Source organism: Culex pipiens, chromosome 2 (assembly GCF_016801865.2).
Source record: "Culex pipiens pallens isolate TS chromosome 2, TS_CPP_V2, whole genome shotgun sequence".
NCBI classification, from domain to species: domain Eukaryota; kingdom Metazoa; phylum Arthropoda; class Insecta; order Diptera; family Culicidae; genus Culex; species Culex pipiens.
Genome location: NC_068938.1, coordinates 31,856,145 through 31,872,951, shown reverse-complemented (window position 1 = coordinate 31,872,951; position 16,807 = coordinate 31,856,145). Strand labels below are relative to the sequence as shown.

Here is a 16,807-nt window from a genome sequence, read left to right as displayed (position 1 = left end):
TGCTTGGTTTGATGAATTTCATTTTTCAGTTCGTGCAAATTGAAGCCATCATCAGTTCGGTTCTCGATGTATACCCGAGGTTGAGGACTCACAAACGTTGGATTACACTAGGAACGTGTTTTGCCATGTTTTTACTTTCGATCTCCTGCACGACACATGTAATTTTCTAAAATTTTCTGCGTTTAAAAAATTCTGACTTCTATTTCACGCAGGGCGGAATGTATTTGCTGCAACTGATGGATTGGTATTCGGCCGCGATCTCGGTGATTTTGGTGTGCATCGTAGAGGTGGTGGCCGTTTCTTGGATTTACGGCGTACGAAACTATGTTCGCGACATCGAGTTCATGATCGGCAGATCGATCGAGCGATACTGGGTTGTGTCGTGGAAAATTGTCACTCCGTTGGTTCTGACGTTTATATTTTTTACAACTATTGTCTACAACACGGAAGTGACCTACAATGGTGTGCGATACCCAAGGTGGGCGATCATTCTAGGCTGGGCTAGCTGTTTCGCTTCGATGATTTGTATTCCGGGATATGCTATCTACGAGCTGGCTCGGACCAGAGGGACGATCACAGAGGTTTGTAAATGAATTAGCTGATTGAGGTTGAATGTAACGGTTTTGCTTGCAGAGAGTTCGGAAAAGCCTAACGGCTAACGACTGGGGACCTGCAGATATATTGCAGCGAACGCTCTGGAAGAGCCATGTGGAGATAAGCTATCAAATGTAGGGCTTAAAAGTAACAAAATCGATACGAATGCTTCAACATTTTATATTCCAAATCTCAATCCAATCCAGTTTACAGCCAGTACTTGTTGTATCCATAACCGCCATAGTTCCACGCTCCATTGTCGACGACCTTGGTCACAACCGGCGCCGCCTGATATCCCCAGGTCTTTCCGTACACTGGCCAGCTTCCGTAGGTTCCTGGGTAGCCGGCATAACCTCCCAGCACAGCGGACTTTCCGTACAGACCTCCGTAGGCTGGCCAAACCGAGCTGGAGACGGCCGGAACAGCCGCAGAGTAGGACACCACGCGTGGAAGGTAGGATCCGTTGACAGCAACGGCCAGAGCCAGAACAGCGATGATGAACTTCATGGTGAAGACGGTTGGTTTACAATGCTTCAGATTTTGTTGAAGTGAGGATGTTTTGCAAACTGATGATTAGTGAAGAATATCAGCGATTTTATAGTTGTGGTTCTTTGGTAATCATGTCCACAGTCACGTAGGAGAATTTTCAAATCAAATTTCAAACTTGTTCAAAACTTCAATTAGAAAAAGGATATTTTTATGCATGAGTAACTTTTCGAAAGTAAAACACGTTAGTATCAAATGTTTTACGAAGCGTGACGGTGAGCCGAACGATCCAGAAATCTAATTTGTACAACTATTTCGGAAGGCTCCTTTCACAAGCTCATCGAACAATATATAAAGTTCGGAATCGACTCGTTAAACCATCAGTTCGCAAAACGTTCTCACTTCAATACAATCAGAAGCATTGTAAACCAACCGTCATCAACATGAAGTTCATCATCGCTGTTCTGGCTCTGGCTCTGGCCGTCGCAGTCAACGGATCCTACCTCCCAAGCGTGGTGTCCTACTCGGCAGCCGTTCCGGCCGTCTCCAGCTCGGTTTGGCCAGCCTACGGAGGTCTGTACGGAAAGTCCGCCGTGCTGGGAGGTTATGCCGGCTACCCGGGAACCTACGGAAGCTGGCCTGTGTACGGCAAGACCTGGGGATATCAGGCGGCGCCGGTTGTGACCAAGGTCGTCGATAACGGCGCGTGGAACTATGGCGGTTATGGATACAACAAGTACTGGCTGTAAACGGGGTTGGATTGAAATATGGAACAACAATTGATGATTAAAACTGATGGTATATTCAATGATATTTGAAAATAAAAAGTTCTAAACCTGTTGCTGCACCGAATCATTTATTTCCTTTTCAATTATATCACAAGTTCCATTGCCGTTCAAACACTTCAGTTGGACTCCGCCGCCGGTTCCAGATTCAGCGACTGCTGGGACACGGTATGTCCGGCCAAGGGCGCTTCGTGGACGGCACCACGGTTGGCGGCCAGGTAGCGAGCCTCCTTCTGGTACACAACGGCCGGGGCAGCAATAGCTGGCAGTGGGGCGGCATAGGTCAGCGGAAGACCGGCGTATGGGTAGTACGCTGGCTGCAGAGCCGGATAGGAGTAGGTAAGGGCCGGGGCGGAGTAGGTTATCGCGGGCAGCTCCGTGATCTGCTTCGGGTCGGCTTGGTTACCCTGGACGACGGTCGTGTGGCCGGGGTAGGCCACGGCAGCGGCACCGTAGAACACGGGGGCAAGTCCGGCCTCGGCAACGACGGCAAGAGCCATCATGACTACAGCTGCGATGCACTGGAATGAGAGAGTTGAGATTAACTGATGGTTCTTAGAAGAACAAACCTGCAAATTACCTTCATGATTGGTTCTGTGGAATTGATGATATTGCTTTGAATCTCCGAAGAATTCTGATTTCCACCCAGAACTCGCCCCACTATTTATACCCAAAAAATTAAGCAGAGTAGCATGCAGAACCAGAATCGCGTCACCGATGGTGAGAAGATTGACATCGCCATGGGAGGAGAACTTCCTTATTCATCCTGGTACACGAAACCGGACCGTAAGAAATGTGAAATATTTAACGTATTTTTTATAGGTCGCATCGTGTAGGACCTGATCTAGTTTTGCCGCTTTTGTTCCCGAGACTCATTTGAATCCAGTCGTGTATCGAAGGTACAAAATATTTCCAACAGCACAGCGTACAGGTTTAAATGTTGTAATACATCGGCCCCCACAAGGCACAAGGCCCGCAGGACGTAACTCGTCCGTTGAACCGGTCCCCCCCAGATGACCAGCGCGCGCGAGATTCCCGGTGGCAAGAGGTGGGGGTAAAAAGGAACAATCAATGCTTACGGGCTGTTCACATCGCTCATAGGGACGTGGCGTTACATCGTGCTGCCACCTGGTTTTTTTAAGCGCAAGAGTGTAAAAGTGCTGAGTCATCGTCTAAAAATAGACGGCGTCCTATCTCGCCCAGCAAAATGAAGTCGATAAAGTAGTCGGTTTCGATGAGAAAAAGTGGAAAATGTGGTCTAAAAATAGCGACGCCATCCCCCTATGACGCGGCCGCGGCAGCCTGATACATGATCTCTTTGGAGTAGTAAAAGCCGGTTCCATCATGAGACATCATTACACTGGTTAGCAATTTTTAATAATGAAACATAATTTTCTAAACTTTCTGATTCGCGAACTTTTTTTACATTTTTTTATCTAACATAAAAATTAAACAAAAAAATACCTGAATTAGTAAACTTTTCAGCAAAATCGCCAATCAGTGTAATCTTTGCTAGGAGAAAAAACAAACCGAAAGAAAAGGGACGAGCCCCGTGTGAGGAGCCTGGTTCGGCATACTGTAACATAGAAGGAGGTTGCTAGTACTAGACGCGGTATCACTAGTAAATGATCGCTACATTTCGTCGCGCGCAAGTTCCATGCCGTGAAAGATGGTCAGCCGTTTATGTCCAGGAGAATATTCTTCCAGGTATTGGATTTGAGATTGGCGCGGTGGGTTTGACAGTTGGGATTTTTTATATATTTGTTAAAAATATTTATGTTTTCTTTTTGAATTTTCAGTACAAAAAAAGTTGTTGGTTCATAATTTGAATGGCCACCAGGTTGAAACCGGAAATTGCATTGTAATGGATTTATTTGAAATTTCTTTGAATGTTTGATAAACAAAGTTTTGAACTATTATGAGATTGAAGATTAAACTTGTTTCAATTATTACAAATAACTGCATTGATAATTTTATTTTATTGTGAAATTCAAACAAAAAAGTATGATTTGAAATATAAAAAAAATATTCCAGATATATATCAGAATATCTATCATTAATTTGTAGCGAGTTTTTAATTTTGTTGGCTTTTCTTTGGGCACCTTTCATATGATATGAAGTTGTTTTTTAAATATTTGTTTATGGTTTAAGTTATGGTATAGTTTTTGTAACATGGTTTGCAGGCTAATATCTAATAATATTTTTTTCGAATGATAAAACAATTTTTTTTGTTAGAAAGGTTATCAAAAAATAAAATAGTTTATTTTCAATCCAAAAGAGCATTATTTTTGACGCCAACAAATAAGCAAGATCTATTCATAGTTTTGATTGCTTCAAAATAAATATTATCTGAATTAAACCTTGATATATTATCAAAATATTGGTGCCACTTCCGCTTGAATTTCGAAAATTCCCGGGAAATTTAAACTGGAAATATTTTTTTTCGGGAAATCCCGGGAATTTTTTTCCCGGGACGGGAAATTGGAAGCTCTTATTCTGAATGAAGCTTTGAATGTTTTTCTAAAATGAACATGGCCGCCAAATGGCCGACCGGGAATGATACCTTTCGGAGCTTTAAGGATACAAAAAATGTCCAAATAAATGCTTACTAGCCTTATAAAATGTTATCCTTTGTTATAAAATACACTGTTTTTTAATTTGAGTTATTTTTCAAATGAATGTCTTATTTAGTGCTTATTCTTGAATAGTAAATCTTGAAGGCAAATTTATTAAAAAGTAATAATTTCTATATATACAGCAATTCCCCACGAAAACAGCATGATTCGAAAAAAAAGCTCTCCGATCGGGCTCAAAATTTTTCTGGGGGATCCTTGGCCGAAATAATTAGACCCGTATTTTTTTTGTTTGGCCATTAGGGTGACCTACGCCGTGTTAGGGTGGTCCGAAAAATGGCTATTTTCGTCGATTTTCGCAAAAATCACTTTTTTCAAAAAATCATATCTCCGCGCCATTTCATCCGATTTTAGCTGTCCTAGACGCAAAATAAAGGTGATTAGTTTGGCTATTTGAGAAAAATAGTAAGAAGTTTTGAAAATCTAGCTTAACATTTGAAAAGGTCATATGAAAACATAAAATGCTGTTTTGAAGGTCTCGGGACCAAAGAGCCTATGTCTGAAAATATTTTTATCGGATTCCTCGGAAAATTTCACATAACATATCAAAAAATGGTGAAGTTATGTTTCCGATACTCTGAGATACGATTTTTTGAAAATAAAAACTGGTTTTTCAACGCGCCACGCGCAAAAATGGGAAAATGACGAAATCAAGGAAAAATCGACTTTTTTCACTAAAACTACGATAACTTTAAAATTTTAGCGATGACCTATACATGTTATGGTACCAAAAGTTGCGTCTTTTAATTACAAAAATTTTGGTACCCTAACATGTATAGGTCATCGCTGAAATTTTAAAGTTATCGCAGTTTTAGTGAAAAAAGTCAATTTTTCCCCTTTTTCGTCATTTTTCCATTTTTGCGCGTGGCGCGTCGAAAAATCCAGTTTTTATTTTCAAAAAATCGTATCTCAGAGTATCGAAAACATAACTTCACCATTTTTTGATATGTTATGTGAAATTTTCCGAGGAATCCGATAAACATATTTTCAGACATAAGCTCTTTGGTCCCGAGACCTTTAAAACAGCATTTTAAGTTTTCATACGACCTTTTCAAATGTTAAGCTAGATTTTTGAAACTTCTTACTATTTTTCCCAAATAGCCAAACTAATCACCTTTCTTTTGCGTCTAGGACAGCTAAAATCGGATGAAATGGCGCGGAGATATGATTTTTTGAAAAAAGTGATTTTTGCGAAAATTGACGAAAATAACCATTTTTCGGACCACCCTAACACGGCGTAGGTCACCCTAATGGCCAAAAAAAAAATACGGGTCTAATTATTTCGGCCAAGGACCCCCAGAAAAATTTTGAGCCCGATCGGAGAACTTTTTTTTCGAATCATGCTGTTTTCGTGGGGAATTGCTGTATATAGATATATATTTAACCTTAAGTTTCACCAATCAGAGACTTTGTACATCCCTCTAATATTTGTGATTATTCAATTGGATAAATCTTTATTTTCTTTTCTTTGAGCTTTAGAAAATTTATTGAATATTAGCCAGATGTTTTTATTAAATCCTTGATTTGCTCTTTTAACCATTATTCATCTGCATTTTTAAATAGGCCCAAGAATTCAGGCATAAAACTTAATTTAAAATATCTCAAATTTTGACTAATTTAAAATTATTTTTATGGTTATTCATTTCTACAACTTTGTAGAACATTGTTACACTCTAAAAAATAATTGAAGGGTTATTTTAACAAAAACACGAAATTTAAAGCTGGATTTTTTTTTCATTAAGATTCAAAAAGTACATTAAATTATTCCATAAAAGGATATGTCCCAATATTTTTTCTAACAGGTAAGTAACGAATAATGGAACAGGGTTTGAAACTATTTTTAGTATTTTTTTTCGATGAAAAATACGTTTTTTTCGGAATTTCGAGTACGCCGTCAAATCGGGTGTCTTATTTGAATAAATTTCCCTTTGACACCAAAATTCCAAATCGTCACAGCCCTGGATTTTAAATGATAGAAAACCCCCTATTTTTTTGAATGTAAGAAATGTAAGGGGTCGTACCGCCCCTCCGTCACGTGTTTTCGAAAAATGGACCACGAATTCGTGATCAGGGACCAAATTACCCCCATAGGACAAAGTTTCAAGCAGAGGTCGGGGAATCTGCTGTGTGAGTTGGCGGAGAATGACCCATATTGATCATTGCGTTTTTTTGTTGTGTTGATTATATCGACGCTAACATTTTAATTAGCGCTTTGCGTCAAATAAAGCCTACGTACAGAGCGCTATTTAAAATATTAGCGAATATATATACAGTCCAGACTCGATTATCCGAAGGCCCCGGAAAAATTTCACTTCGGATAATCGAAACTTCGGATAATCGAATCATGAAAAAAATATTTTTTCTAATTCTAATTTTTGATTGTCGAGTTTAAGTATGACCCCTAAACTCTAAAATTAAAAAAAAATAGATTTAAGATGGTGGCCAATATGGCGGTGACGAAATATTGAAAAGTGCAGTTTATAATTAAATTTGACTAAAATGGGGTTGCAGAACTCGAGTTTGATGTTTAAACTAAGAAAAAAAAATAAAACGAATTTTTTTCTCGTGATTCGATTATCCCAAGTCCTATACAAACCTTCGGATAATCGAACTTCGGATAATCGAGTCTGGACTGTATGGATAAAAAACGGCAAAATCAAATTATTCTATCATGTATAACCACATCCTCATGTTTCATTATAATTACAAAACAAATATTTGAATTGAATGAAATCTGATCTCTTCCCTTACAAGGATCCATCACACGTCAATCCAAATCAATCGCAAACAATTTTGCGCACCAAATTCGACCACCAACCGAACCGTGCCGTGGGCGTTGGCCGTCGATCTGTTCTTCGTCTAAGAATCTGTAGCAAAACTGTGGTTCTTAACGCAACCGAGCGCCCCTTCTGTCTTGAAAGTTTATTAATTTCATTGTGTCGTTGCTTTTCACTTCATGAAGCGCCGCCTCGCATACGCACTGTGTTCTGCCCCTCGCGGAAAAACGGTTATGGCCAGAACAAATTGCTGACATACGCGCGCCAACGACTTGTTCGGGATACGCGGGATTCGCGTATAAAAACCATCTTCAGTGTCCTACCGGGCATCAGAGTTCATCTGGGAGTCTTGTGGGAATCATCTCAACCGTGTGAAAAACCAAATTCCAGCAATCATGAAGGTAAGGACGTTGTTCAAAGTGTCACCGGTGTAAGGACTAATCGTGGATCTTCTCATTTTTTTTAAGTGCATCGCAGCTGTAGTCATGGTGGCTTTCGTCGCTGTCGCCGAGTCCAGCCTGTTGCCGTTGGTGTACGGTGGAGCGGCCTACACCCTGCCCCACACCACCGTGGTCCAGAGCAATTCGGCCCCGAAGTTGGCCTACGCCGCAGCCCCGTACGCGGCCGGACTTCATTACTATCCGTACGCCGCTGGTCTGCCGTACTACGCCTATGGTGCCCCCCTGGCGTACGCTGCCCCAGCGCCGACTCTGTTGCTCCAGAAGGAAGCGCGCTACCTGGCGGCCAACCGCGGTGCCATCCACGAGGCCCTCCTGCCGGGACACGAGATCTCCCAGCAGCAGCTTAATCTGGAACCGGCTGCGGGAACCGTTTAAGTGGGCGGGGTGACGACAAGGTTAATTTATTGGAGAACGTGAGGAAAGATGTAGTTTATTTTGGAAAAAAAATGAAAAAATATATTTGAAGCGTTTGATGTGATACTTGGCTATTTGCAATTATTTTATGATTTTTTCGTCACATCCTTAAAAATAAAGATGTTTGAATTCCAGCTTTTGCTGATCTACACTGCTACTCAGGCATACTTCATGTGCATACCAAAATATTGATTAAGTTCAATACCAGAGCGGTGCATCGCAAAAAGAAATCTCAAAACAAAAATAATCGCATTCTTGACATGTATCAATTGCTTTATTTGTCTTCCTAATCATCTGTATTAAACCACAACGACCTTCTCGCCACCAACTGGGACTGGGGCAACATGAACCGATCCTGGAGTGGCCGCAATCTGCTTCGAAACCGGCACAACAGTCTGGGCAAGTCCGTGATGTCCCCAGCCAGCTCCATACACACCGGCTCCGTAGGTTCCCCATGGCTGTCCCCACGGATAAGCGGCTTCGAGTCCAAGGTTGGCCTGCACAACGGTCTTGTGTCCTCCGTACAGTCCTCCATACAGACCACCGTAGACGGAAGTCGCTGGCCATCCGGCACCGGACCAGGCTCCAGCATATGGGTAGGCGTTATGGCCCAGGTTGGCTTGGACTACGGTCTTGTGTGCTCCGTACAGACCTCCGTAGACAGAGGCCGCTGGCCAACCTGCAGACAGACCGCTGGCATAGGGATAGCCGAGATGTCCGTTCCAGTTGTTCCAGGAGTTCAAGCCATTGGCGTACGGCCAAGCCGATGGCAGATAGGATGCCTGCGATGCGACGGCCAGAGTCGTGAACAGGAGTGCGACGAAGATCTGCAATTTGGACAAAATTGTTAATTACTACAATTTTCCTTGGAGCGTTTAACTCACCTTCATTGTTACAGTTGGTTGACTTATTGTTGGTTTGATACTTGATGAGTTGCTAGACGACTGTGACTTTTGTGGAACAAGCCTACCGTTTTTATAGGCCAACAATTTGGTGTCGTTAAATGACAAAAATTATGAACAATCGCTTTTTGGCAAAGGATGTGATGAATGGATCATCAAGGTTCGAGTTTAAAATTTTATCATCGATTGAAATCGTATAAATGAAGAGCAAAATTGATCGTTGACATCATTCGTGAGCCATCAATTGTAAGAGTCACTTTTGTAAAGAACATCAGCAACTTCAAAAATGAAGGTAATGTTCAGAAATGTAGAAATCAGTAGCCCTTTACTAACACTCTCATCCCACAGATCTTCATCGCCCTTTTCGCCGTTGCTCTGGCCGTTGTCGCCGCTGAGCCATCGTACGTGACTTCGGTGCTTCCCCAAGCGGTTCCGGTTCCGGTGAGCACCTCGGTGTGGCCACCCTACGGAGTGTACGGAAAGGGACTGGCTCAGCGTTATGCGCCGGTGGCCGGCTATCCAGGCTATTCTGCTGGATTGTACGGAGGTCTGCCAGTCTACGATAACGCTTGGGGATACTCGGCACCGGTTGTGGGCGCTTACGGAAACGCCAAGCTGATTGACAATGGACTGTGGAACTACGGTGGATACGGCTATGGACACACCAACAAGTACTGGCTGTAATTTTTGAGAATAAAACGAGAATAAATTTACTTTCAGTTGATATAAAATTTTATAATTTCATTTTTGAATTTGAAGGGGGATTGATCCCTTTACACGGCTCTCTGTGGAGAAAGAGATTGAGGTTATGTAAATTCAGATCATTTTTTAAACTGCTTGTAATTTTAGATAGGTAAGTCAAATCTTGAAAATTCTTGATCCACAAGAAAGGTAATTTCAGAACCTTTCTAAAAATATATTATATGGCAGGTTTTTATGCAAAACCCACCCTTTTTTGCAAATTGTAAAATTAATATGTAGCAGTTTTTTAAGCATAACTTTTGATGTGCTTTACCAAATCTTTTAAATTTCAATAGGGACTTATGGGACACCAAGACGAATCGAATGAGGCCAATACAGTCAAAATCGGCTCAGCCAGTGACGAGATATTCCAGTGACATTGATTCGGTACACATGTCTACATAGAGCCAAACACACAGACATTTGTTCAGCTGGTGATTCTGAGTCGATATGTACAAATGAAGGTAGGTCTAGAAGGTTTAACTAAAAAGTTCATTTTTCAAGTGATTTTATAGCCTTTCCTCATTAAGGTGAGGAAGGCAAAACGGATCAACTGAAACTATTCAGTTACTAGTGTGCAAATTGAATTATTATTTTCAAAATTAAAACCATTTTTTAATTATTTTTTTCTCCAGATTTTTTAAGTAGATTATAAATATTTTTAATTTTTTTCATAAAAGTTTTTAGTTTTGATTATTACACATTCATTCAGTTTTAAACCATTAACTGCTTTTTAGATCATTTCTAGAGTGATTGTAAGCTCTGAACGGAGTTTCATCAGAACGCACGTTCACTTCTCTATACTCAGCTGCATTGAACGCAATGTCAACTAATTGGCAAATTTCATCATGCTGAGATCTTTTCTTAATGTTTGCCCATTCTAATCCTGTGGGAACCAACTTGAAAGGTAAGGTATATAAACCGAAGAAAATTCAGATCATTTAATCAGAAATCGTCAGGTGTCTATCAAGTCAGGATTTATCAACAATCAGCCCTTGTGTTCAAAATGAAGGTAATTTTCTTTGATATTTTAAATACCATTTTTGGTTTCAATTTTGTTTTTTTAGTCCATCGCCGCCCTTCTACTGCTGGTCATCGTTGCCGGAAGCCAAGCGTACATCCTGCCATACGGCCTACCCGCTGCCGTGATCCAAACGAATCTGGGACTTCCGACTGCTGCCCTGGACCTCGGACCATACCCGTATGGCCCGGCAGCACTAGCCCTGGCCGCAGGTCATCCGGCAGCCATTTCGATTCCAGCAGTCCACCACCATGCCCTGGCTGGACCAGCGTCGTACGTGGCCGCCAACCGCGGTTCCGTGCATGCTGCTCCCCTTCCTGGACATCTGATATCGCAGAAATCGCTCAACCTAGCTCCAGCCCCTGGAACCCTGTAGATTGGTAGATTGACTCCGGTCACGCAAAAGGGTAAAAGAAATGCTTCGATCGTTGCAGTAGCTCTAGTTTCAATAAATAAATTGCAATACAAATGATAATACTAAATAGCGGTGGCTTTTCAATTAATCATTGATCTGTGACCCTCTCGATCGAGATGAGGTTCAGAGCTGCACCTGGCACCAGAACAACACTTTCACACCCGGTAGAGAAAAATCTTAATTAAAACGCTTTTCTTGCAATACCAATCAACATTTATTGTTCCAAATCTCAATCAAATCCAGTTTAAAGCCAGTACTTGTTGTATCCATAACCGCCATAGTTCCACGCGCCGTTATCGACGACCTTGGTCACAACCGGCGCCGCCTGATATCCCCAGGTCTTTCCGTACACTGGCCAGCTTCCATAGGTTCCCGGGTAGCCAGCATAACCTCCCAGCACGGCGGACTTTCCGTACAGACCTCCGTAGGCTGGCCAAACCGAGCTGGAGACGGCCGGAACGGCTGCCGAGTAGGACACCACGCTTGGAATGTAGGATCCGTTGACAGCGACGGCCAAAGCCAGAGCCAGGACTGCGATGATGAACTTCATGGTGAAGACGGTTGGTTTACAATGCTTCTGATTGTATTGAAGTGAGAATAACGTTTTGCTAACTGATGGTTCAACGAGTCGATTCCTAACTTTATATATTGTTTGATGAGCTTGTGAAAGGAGCCATCCACATAATTTGAAAAAAATATATTTCTGGAATAGAAACACTCATCGTCACGCTTCGAGTAACACTAGGTACCAACGTGTCGTATAATATTTATTTTTAGCAAAAGTCATTCAAAGTCAAGTGAAAGGTTTGTGTTATTTTTGAGATGGTTCAAAATTAATTTTGTGTGAAATAGATACTTATGACTGAAAAGTGAAGGCTTACGATCCTAACTAGTTATAAAATCGATGATATTTTTCAATTATCATCAGTTAGCAAAACGTCCTCACTTCACTACAATCTAAAGCATTGTAAACCAACCGTCTTCACCATGAAGTTCATCATCGCTGTTCTGGCTCTGGCTCTGGCCGTCGCAGTCAACGGATCCTACCTCCCAAGCGTGGTGTCCTACTCGGCAGCTGTTCCGGCCGTCTCCAGCTCGGTTTGGCCAGCCTACGGAGGTCTGTACGGAAAGTCCGCCGTGCTGGGAGGTTATGCCGGCTACCCGGGAACCTACGGAAGCTGGCCAGTGTACGGAAAGACATGGGGATACCAGGCGGCTCCGGTTGTGACCAAGGTCGTCGATAACGGCGCGTGGAACTATGGCGGTTATGGATACAACAAGTATTGGCTGTAAACATTTGGATATGATCGGATAAAATAAACTTAAATTGCTTTGCTAAATTTGAATTATTCAATTCAATCTTTGAGAACCTCTGCCCTAAATCAGCTGCGTAAAGTTACCGACCAAAGCTGATCTTGAACTTGAACGCAACTTCTTGCGGTCGCGGCTGAAAGTAAAAACCTGCTCCGTAACCACACTGATCTCGTTGCGGTGCGTTCAATATCTGCAACGGTTAACCCGATGCGTGTGCGAGACTTCGCGCAGCGGTCGGTCGCCCTGACAGTGACCACGCCCAGCCCAGAGTTGCGTTTGCGATCAGCTGCACCGAGCTGCGCAAGAGTTCAACCAGATGTTGACGTTGGTTGATGTTGCTGTGCGCGCGTGCAGTGTTGAGTTATTTATTGTGTCACCTCTTCCAAGGGCGTTGTTGAATTCAATGCACCGCCCCAGAATGGTGGGCTCTCGGACGTGGGTGGTGTCGATCCGGTGGCAAATTTAATTTTCTTCCTGCATTCGGCAGCGGTTTCCAATTCGCCTCGGCTCATTGAGTTCAAATTGGACCGATCCGGTTGCAGATCAAGATCGATCTACGCGAACAATTACAGTACACGCGGGGTGGGTTAACTGGTGGCGAAGAAGTTAACCAACAAGGCATGATCCTGTCACACCGACTCGCTGCAGTTGCCACGCCGTACGACCAAGTATGGGAAGGTGAAACTTGCGACATAAGTTCGTTGAGGCGCGCGCGTGTACGCCCGGGCAGCCGCTTTTGTTTTGGCATTGATCTTGGAGCGCGCGTAGAAAAAAATCGCAGTTGTTATAGTCTTGTTTTGTTTTTTGCTTGCCGGCTTCCTGCACCGCTTCTCCATTACCGTTAATGAAAGGTGGTGCAGCATTTAAAAAAATAAGCTGGAACGAACGAGAGCGCATGGTTGATTAAGGATGGTGGCAATTGGCGTGGTGAGGTTTAAATCTGAATACAATGGAAAGGGGGCGGCACACGACACAGTTGCAGAGAGTTGATATTTTTTTAGTAGAGATCAAACTGTATCATGTTTAAATATTTGTTGAGAAACTTCCTGAACGGCTACATTATTACAGTACTATATAATTCATTTAAATACTTAACAACTGTAGATATGGTTCACTTTTTAGCAGAAAATCAGAAGATATTAAGATTCCTTGAGCAATACCGTTTTTTCTTTAAGTTGAAACATTCGATTTATGCAAAGTTAAACAATTTGTTATTTATTTTCTTGGCAACATTTATTTACACTCATTCAACAGTCAGACAATCAATCAACCCTCCTTACAGCGTTCCCGGAGCCGGAGCCAGATTCAGCGACTGCTGGGACACGGCATGTCCGGCCAGGGGCGCATCATGGACGGCTCCACGGTTGGCGGCCAGATAGCGAGCCTCCTTCTGGGCAACGACGGCCACAGCTGGCTGGTGGACATAAGCGGCAGCGACTGGGTAGCTGGCAGCGTACGGATAAGCCGAATATCCCGAATAAGCCACGGGGGCCGCAGCGTATCCCCACGGGGCAGCAGCAACGTACCGGGCGTACGAGTTGTCCTGGACCACGGTGGTATGTGGCAGGGTGTAGGCCAACGGAGAAGCCCAGTTGGCGTACAGGGATCCTTCAGCAACGGCGAGGACGACCATGACTACAGCTGCGATGCACTGTTGAAAATTTGGGGAACAATTAGAATACTTTTTTAACAATGCCGATGAGCAATGACATACCTTCATGATTGTTGTTTTAAGGATTCCTGCAAGGACTCGAAAGACGAAGGATTTGTTGTGTGCTGCGTTGGCAGATGAACTGTGATTCAAAGAGCCACTTCGACTCGTTTATATAGCAAACTTCGAGTACCGAATCGATCCCCATATGAACAAACAACTAGAACAAAAAAGTTCTTAACATAACAATTTTAGAACGACCTCCCGAATCACTCAATACGCACGCATGTATGTATTGCAGGACGAGAGCGAAAGGTATCTTTGTCAAAAGTTTTGAGTCTTTTTTTGTTTGTCGACTCCCGTCTAGATCACGGATCTCTTGGGGCGTGGTGTAAGCATTCGACCGATGACGGTCCATAAATTTGTATCGCCGAACAAGTTGAACGAGAAACGAGTGTATGGAGAAGGAATAGTGGATCGCACTCATCGAATAATTGTATTTACATTTTGGATTGTATCTTAAGATTCCAATCGATGTCTATAGTTGAAATTCACTATATAAACATGTGATCTGAACAATTTGAATCACAGTTCATCTGCCAACGCAGCACACAAACAGTCCTTCGTCTTCCGAGTCCTTACAGGAATCCTTAAAACAACAATCATGAAGGTATGTCATTGCTCATCGTAATTGTTAAAAAAGTATTCTAATTGTTCCCCAAATTTTCAACAGTGCATCGCAGCTGTAGTCATGGTCGTCCTCGCCGTTGCTGAAGGATCCCTGTACGCCAACTGGGCTTCTCCGTTGGCCTACACCCTGCCACATACCACCGTGGTCCAGGACAACTCGTACGCCCGGTACGTTGCTGCTGCCCCGTGGGGATACGCTGCGGCCCCCGTGGCTTATTCGGGATATTCGGCTTATCCGTACGCTGCCAGCTACCCAGCCGCTGCTGCCTATGTCCACCAGCCAGCTGTGGCCGTCGTTGCCCAGAAGGAGGCTCGCTATCTGGCCGCCAACCGTGGAGCCGTCCATGATGCGCCCCTGGCCGGACATGCCGTGTCCCAGCAGTCGCTGAATCTGGCTCCGGCTCCGGGAACGCTGTAAGAAGGGTTGATTGATTGTCTGACTGTTGAATGAATGTAAATAAATTATAATGAAGTAAATATTTTGATTGTTGATTTTTCTTATCATATGTCAATAGTATATTCGACAGGGATGCCACTTGGTTTTTCATAGAATGTCTGTAAAAAAGTCTGTGTATGTCTGTGCCTTTGTTTAAAATTCAAATATTGCTTATTGCGAGATAAAATCACGTTCCTCCTTCGCTGTGACTGACAGGAGATTATTGCCGCCTAACTACCGCAGTGTTAAAATCAGCAAGTTGAACTGAAATTCTGCGTTGATTTGGCTGTCAACTTGGTTTGTTTTGAATATTTTCCAAAAAGTCACCTGAAAACTCAAGGCAACCTTTGACAACAGCGAAAAATTTGTTCTGCGGTTGTCATGCGACCATTATCTTGCGGTCGTATCACCGCGCGTAAACTCTAATTATTGACGCCCGCAGTAATATATCAACCAACATTCATGGAAAACCATCAGAATTTGCGTTTTTAAGCATCTTAAGACTAAATAAATACGTTTTGGTTGATATTTTTACAAAATATTAATTTAATTAAGTTTTATAAAAGTCTGTGCACCTCGAAAAATGTCTATCACGAGTTAAAATGTCTGTGAAACACAGACAAATCTGTGCATCTGGCATCCTTGATATTCGACCACAAAGTACCGTTAACTGGGGCGAATTGGGACAGCAGTTTTAACCATGTTAGAGCACAATATTTCGATTTTTCTGATTGGTTTCGAATAGAACAGACTCAAACCAATAAAATATGTACATCCATTTCCAAATTTAGAACCTTTAAGTGATCTAAATACTGCTGTCCCTATTCAGACTGTAGTCCCGATTCGCCCCAGATGACGGTAATAACTTTATCAATTTGGTTAGTAATGTGCACCGTGGTTATGTTATAGGTTATTTAGCATCAGAAAAAGTCATATTAAGTTTCCATTTTGAGTTTTCTTAATTAGTATATTCAGAAAGATTAGATTTTATTTTTGTGTTCAACTCTTTATCTCAGCAATTTTGGCAACAATTTTAACAAGTTTAAAAATTGAATGATTATTAACATTTTTGATCTTGTCTCGTGTTTGTGAACTCTATTGTCTGACTCGTTTTTGTATTGTGGGTTTTTAAGCTACTCAGTTTAGTGTAAATGATTGGAAGTGGGGCAAGTGTAACAAGCTAAGGAAATGCTCGTTATAAAAACGTTAAAAAAACTGTCGGATTTTTTTATAATCATCTTATTCCAGGCCTTGACTAAGACTTTGATAGAACAAATTTAAACAAAATCCTGTTTTTAACGTAAAAAAATGATTTTAATTTTTTTTTGATTTTCCGTACGTTCTACTAAGCAAGGGGCAAGACGAACAACCCGTTGGGGCAAGAGGAACAATGCATGAAACAACATGTTAATTTGCTAACAATTTAACTGTTATCACTAAGATATATCAGATTAGAATGTATTTGAAACGTTTCTTTCATTTTTAGA

General features: G+C 42.2%; 12 protein-coding genes across 12 annotated transcripts; 7 read left to right on the top strand and 5 right to left on the bottom strand.

Moving 5' to 3' along the window:
• The first annotated feature begins 9 nt into the window (after positions 1-9).
• On the top strand, positions 10-797 carry LOC128093100 (sodium- and chloride-dependent glycine transporter 2-like). The gene is made up of 3 exons (XM_052708752.1): positions 10-158; positions 213-581; positions 634-797. Exons 1-3 carry the CDS (start codon positions 12-14, stop codon positions 730-732), a joined length of 615 nt encoding a protein of 204 aa, XP_052564712.1. The 5' UTR covers positions 10-11; the 3' UTR covers positions 733-797.
• Positions 759-1,109, bottom strand: LOC120429921 (uncharacterized). Its single transcript, XM_039595015.2, has one exon. It carries the CDS (start codon positions 1,099-1,101, stop codon positions 802-804), a length of 300 nt encoding a protein of 99 aa, XP_039450949.1. The 5' UTR covers positions 1,102-1,109; the 3' UTR covers positions 759-801.
• Positions 1,110-1,523: 414 nt separating this feature from the next.
• On the top strand, positions 1,524-1,932 carry LOC120429920 (uncharacterized). The gene has a single exon (XM_039595014.2). The coding sequence runs from the start codon at positions 1,524-1,526 to the stop codon at positions 1,827-1,829; it is 306 nt and encodes a 101-aa protein (XP_039450948.1). The 3' UTR covers positions 1,830-1,932.
• Positions 1,918-2,597, bottom strand: LOC120429919 (adult cuticle protein 1-like). Its single transcript, XM_039595013.1, has 2 exons — positions 2,446-2,597; positions 1,918-2,386 (listed from the first exon to the last, which is right to left on the bottom strand). Exons 1-2 carry the CDS (start codon positions 2,449-2,451, stop codon positions 1,985-1,987), a joined length of 408 nt encoding a protein of 135 aa, XP_039450947.1. The 5' UTR covers positions 2,452-2,597; the 3' UTR covers positions 1,918-1,984.
• Positions 2,598-7,446: 4,849 nt separating this feature from the next.
• LOC120429926 (adult cuticle protein 1-like) lies at positions 7,447-8,216 on the top strand. The gene is made up of 2 exons (XM_039595019.2): positions 7,447-7,676; positions 7,743-8,216. The coding sequence occupies exons 1-2, from the start codon at positions 7,671-7,673 to the stop codon at positions 8,109-8,111; spliced, it is 375 nt and encodes a 124-aa protein (XP_039450953.1). The 5' UTR covers positions 7,447-7,670; the 3' UTR covers positions 8,112-8,216.
• A 181-nt stretch (positions 8,217-8,397) lies between these two features.
• On the bottom strand, positions 8,398-9,156 carry LOC120429925 (shematrin-like protein 1). Its single transcript, XM_039595018.2, has 2 exons — positions 9,035-9,156; positions 8,398-8,977 (listed from the first exon to the last, which is right to left on the bottom strand). The coding sequence occupies exons 1-2, from the start codon at positions 9,038-9,040 to the stop codon at positions 8,450-8,452; spliced, it is 534 nt and encodes a 177-aa protein (XP_039450952.1). The 5' UTR covers positions 9,041-9,156; the 3' UTR covers positions 8,398-8,449.
• Positions 9,157-9,195: 39 nt separating this feature from the next.
• LOC128093101 (uncharacterized) lies at positions 9,196-9,772 on the top strand. The gene is made up of 2 exons (XM_052708753.1): positions 9,196-9,344; positions 9,401-9,772. Exons 1-2 carry the CDS (start codon positions 9,339-9,341, stop codon positions 9,734-9,736), a joined length of 342 nt encoding a protein of 113 aa, XP_052564713.1. The 5' UTR covers positions 9,196-9,338; the 3' UTR covers positions 9,737-9,772.
• An 831-nt stretch (positions 9,773-10,603) lies between these two features.
• On the top strand, positions 10,604-11,309 carry LOC120429907 (adult cuticle protein 1-like). The gene is made up of 2 exons (XM_039595001.2): positions 10,604-10,805; positions 10,861-11,309. Exons 1-2 carry the CDS (start codon positions 10,800-10,802, stop codon positions 11,188-11,190), a joined length of 336 nt encoding a protein of 111 aa, XP_039450935.1. The 5' UTR covers positions 10,604-10,799; the 3' UTR covers positions 11,191-11,309.
• A 110-nt stretch (positions 11,310-11,419) lies between these two features.
• On the bottom strand, positions 11,420-11,822 carry LOC120429908 (uncharacterized). The gene has a single exon (XM_039595002.2). The coding sequence runs from the start codon at positions 11,777-11,779 to the stop codon at positions 11,474-11,476; it is 306 nt and encodes a 101-aa protein (XP_039450936.1). The 5' UTR covers positions 11,780-11,822; the 3' UTR covers positions 11,420-11,473.
• A 329-nt stretch (positions 11,823-12,151) lies between these two features.
• On the top strand, positions 12,152-12,563 carry LOC120429909 (uncharacterized). The gene has a single exon (XM_039595003.2). The coding sequence runs from the start codon at positions 12,217-12,219 to the stop codon at positions 12,520-12,522; it is 306 nt and encodes a 101-aa protein (XP_039450937.1). The 5' UTR covers positions 12,152-12,216; the 3' UTR covers positions 12,523-12,563.
• Positions 12,564-13,750: 1,187 nt separating this feature from the next.
• Positions 13,751-14,402, bottom strand: LOC120429932 (adult cuticle protein 1-like). Its single transcript, XM_039595026.2, has 2 exons — positions 14,258-14,402; positions 13,751-14,194 (listed from the first exon to the last, which is right to left on the bottom strand). The coding sequence occupies exons 1-2, from the start codon at positions 14,261-14,263 to the stop codon at positions 13,820-13,822; spliced, it is 381 nt and encodes a 126-aa protein (XP_039450960.1). The 5' UTR covers positions 14,264-14,402; the 3' UTR covers positions 13,751-13,819.
• A 355-nt stretch (positions 14,403-14,757) lies between these two features.
• On the top strand, positions 14,758-15,363 carry LOC120429931 (adult cuticle protein 1-like). The gene is made up of 2 exons (XM_039595025.2): positions 14,758-14,864; positions 14,928-15,363. The coding sequence occupies exons 1-2, from the start codon at positions 14,859-14,861 to the stop codon at positions 15,300-15,302; spliced, it is 381 nt and encodes a 126-aa protein (XP_039450959.1). The 5' UTR covers positions 14,758-14,858; the 3' UTR covers positions 15,303-15,363.
• The last annotated feature ends 1,444 nt before the right edge of the window (positions 15,364-16,807 follow it).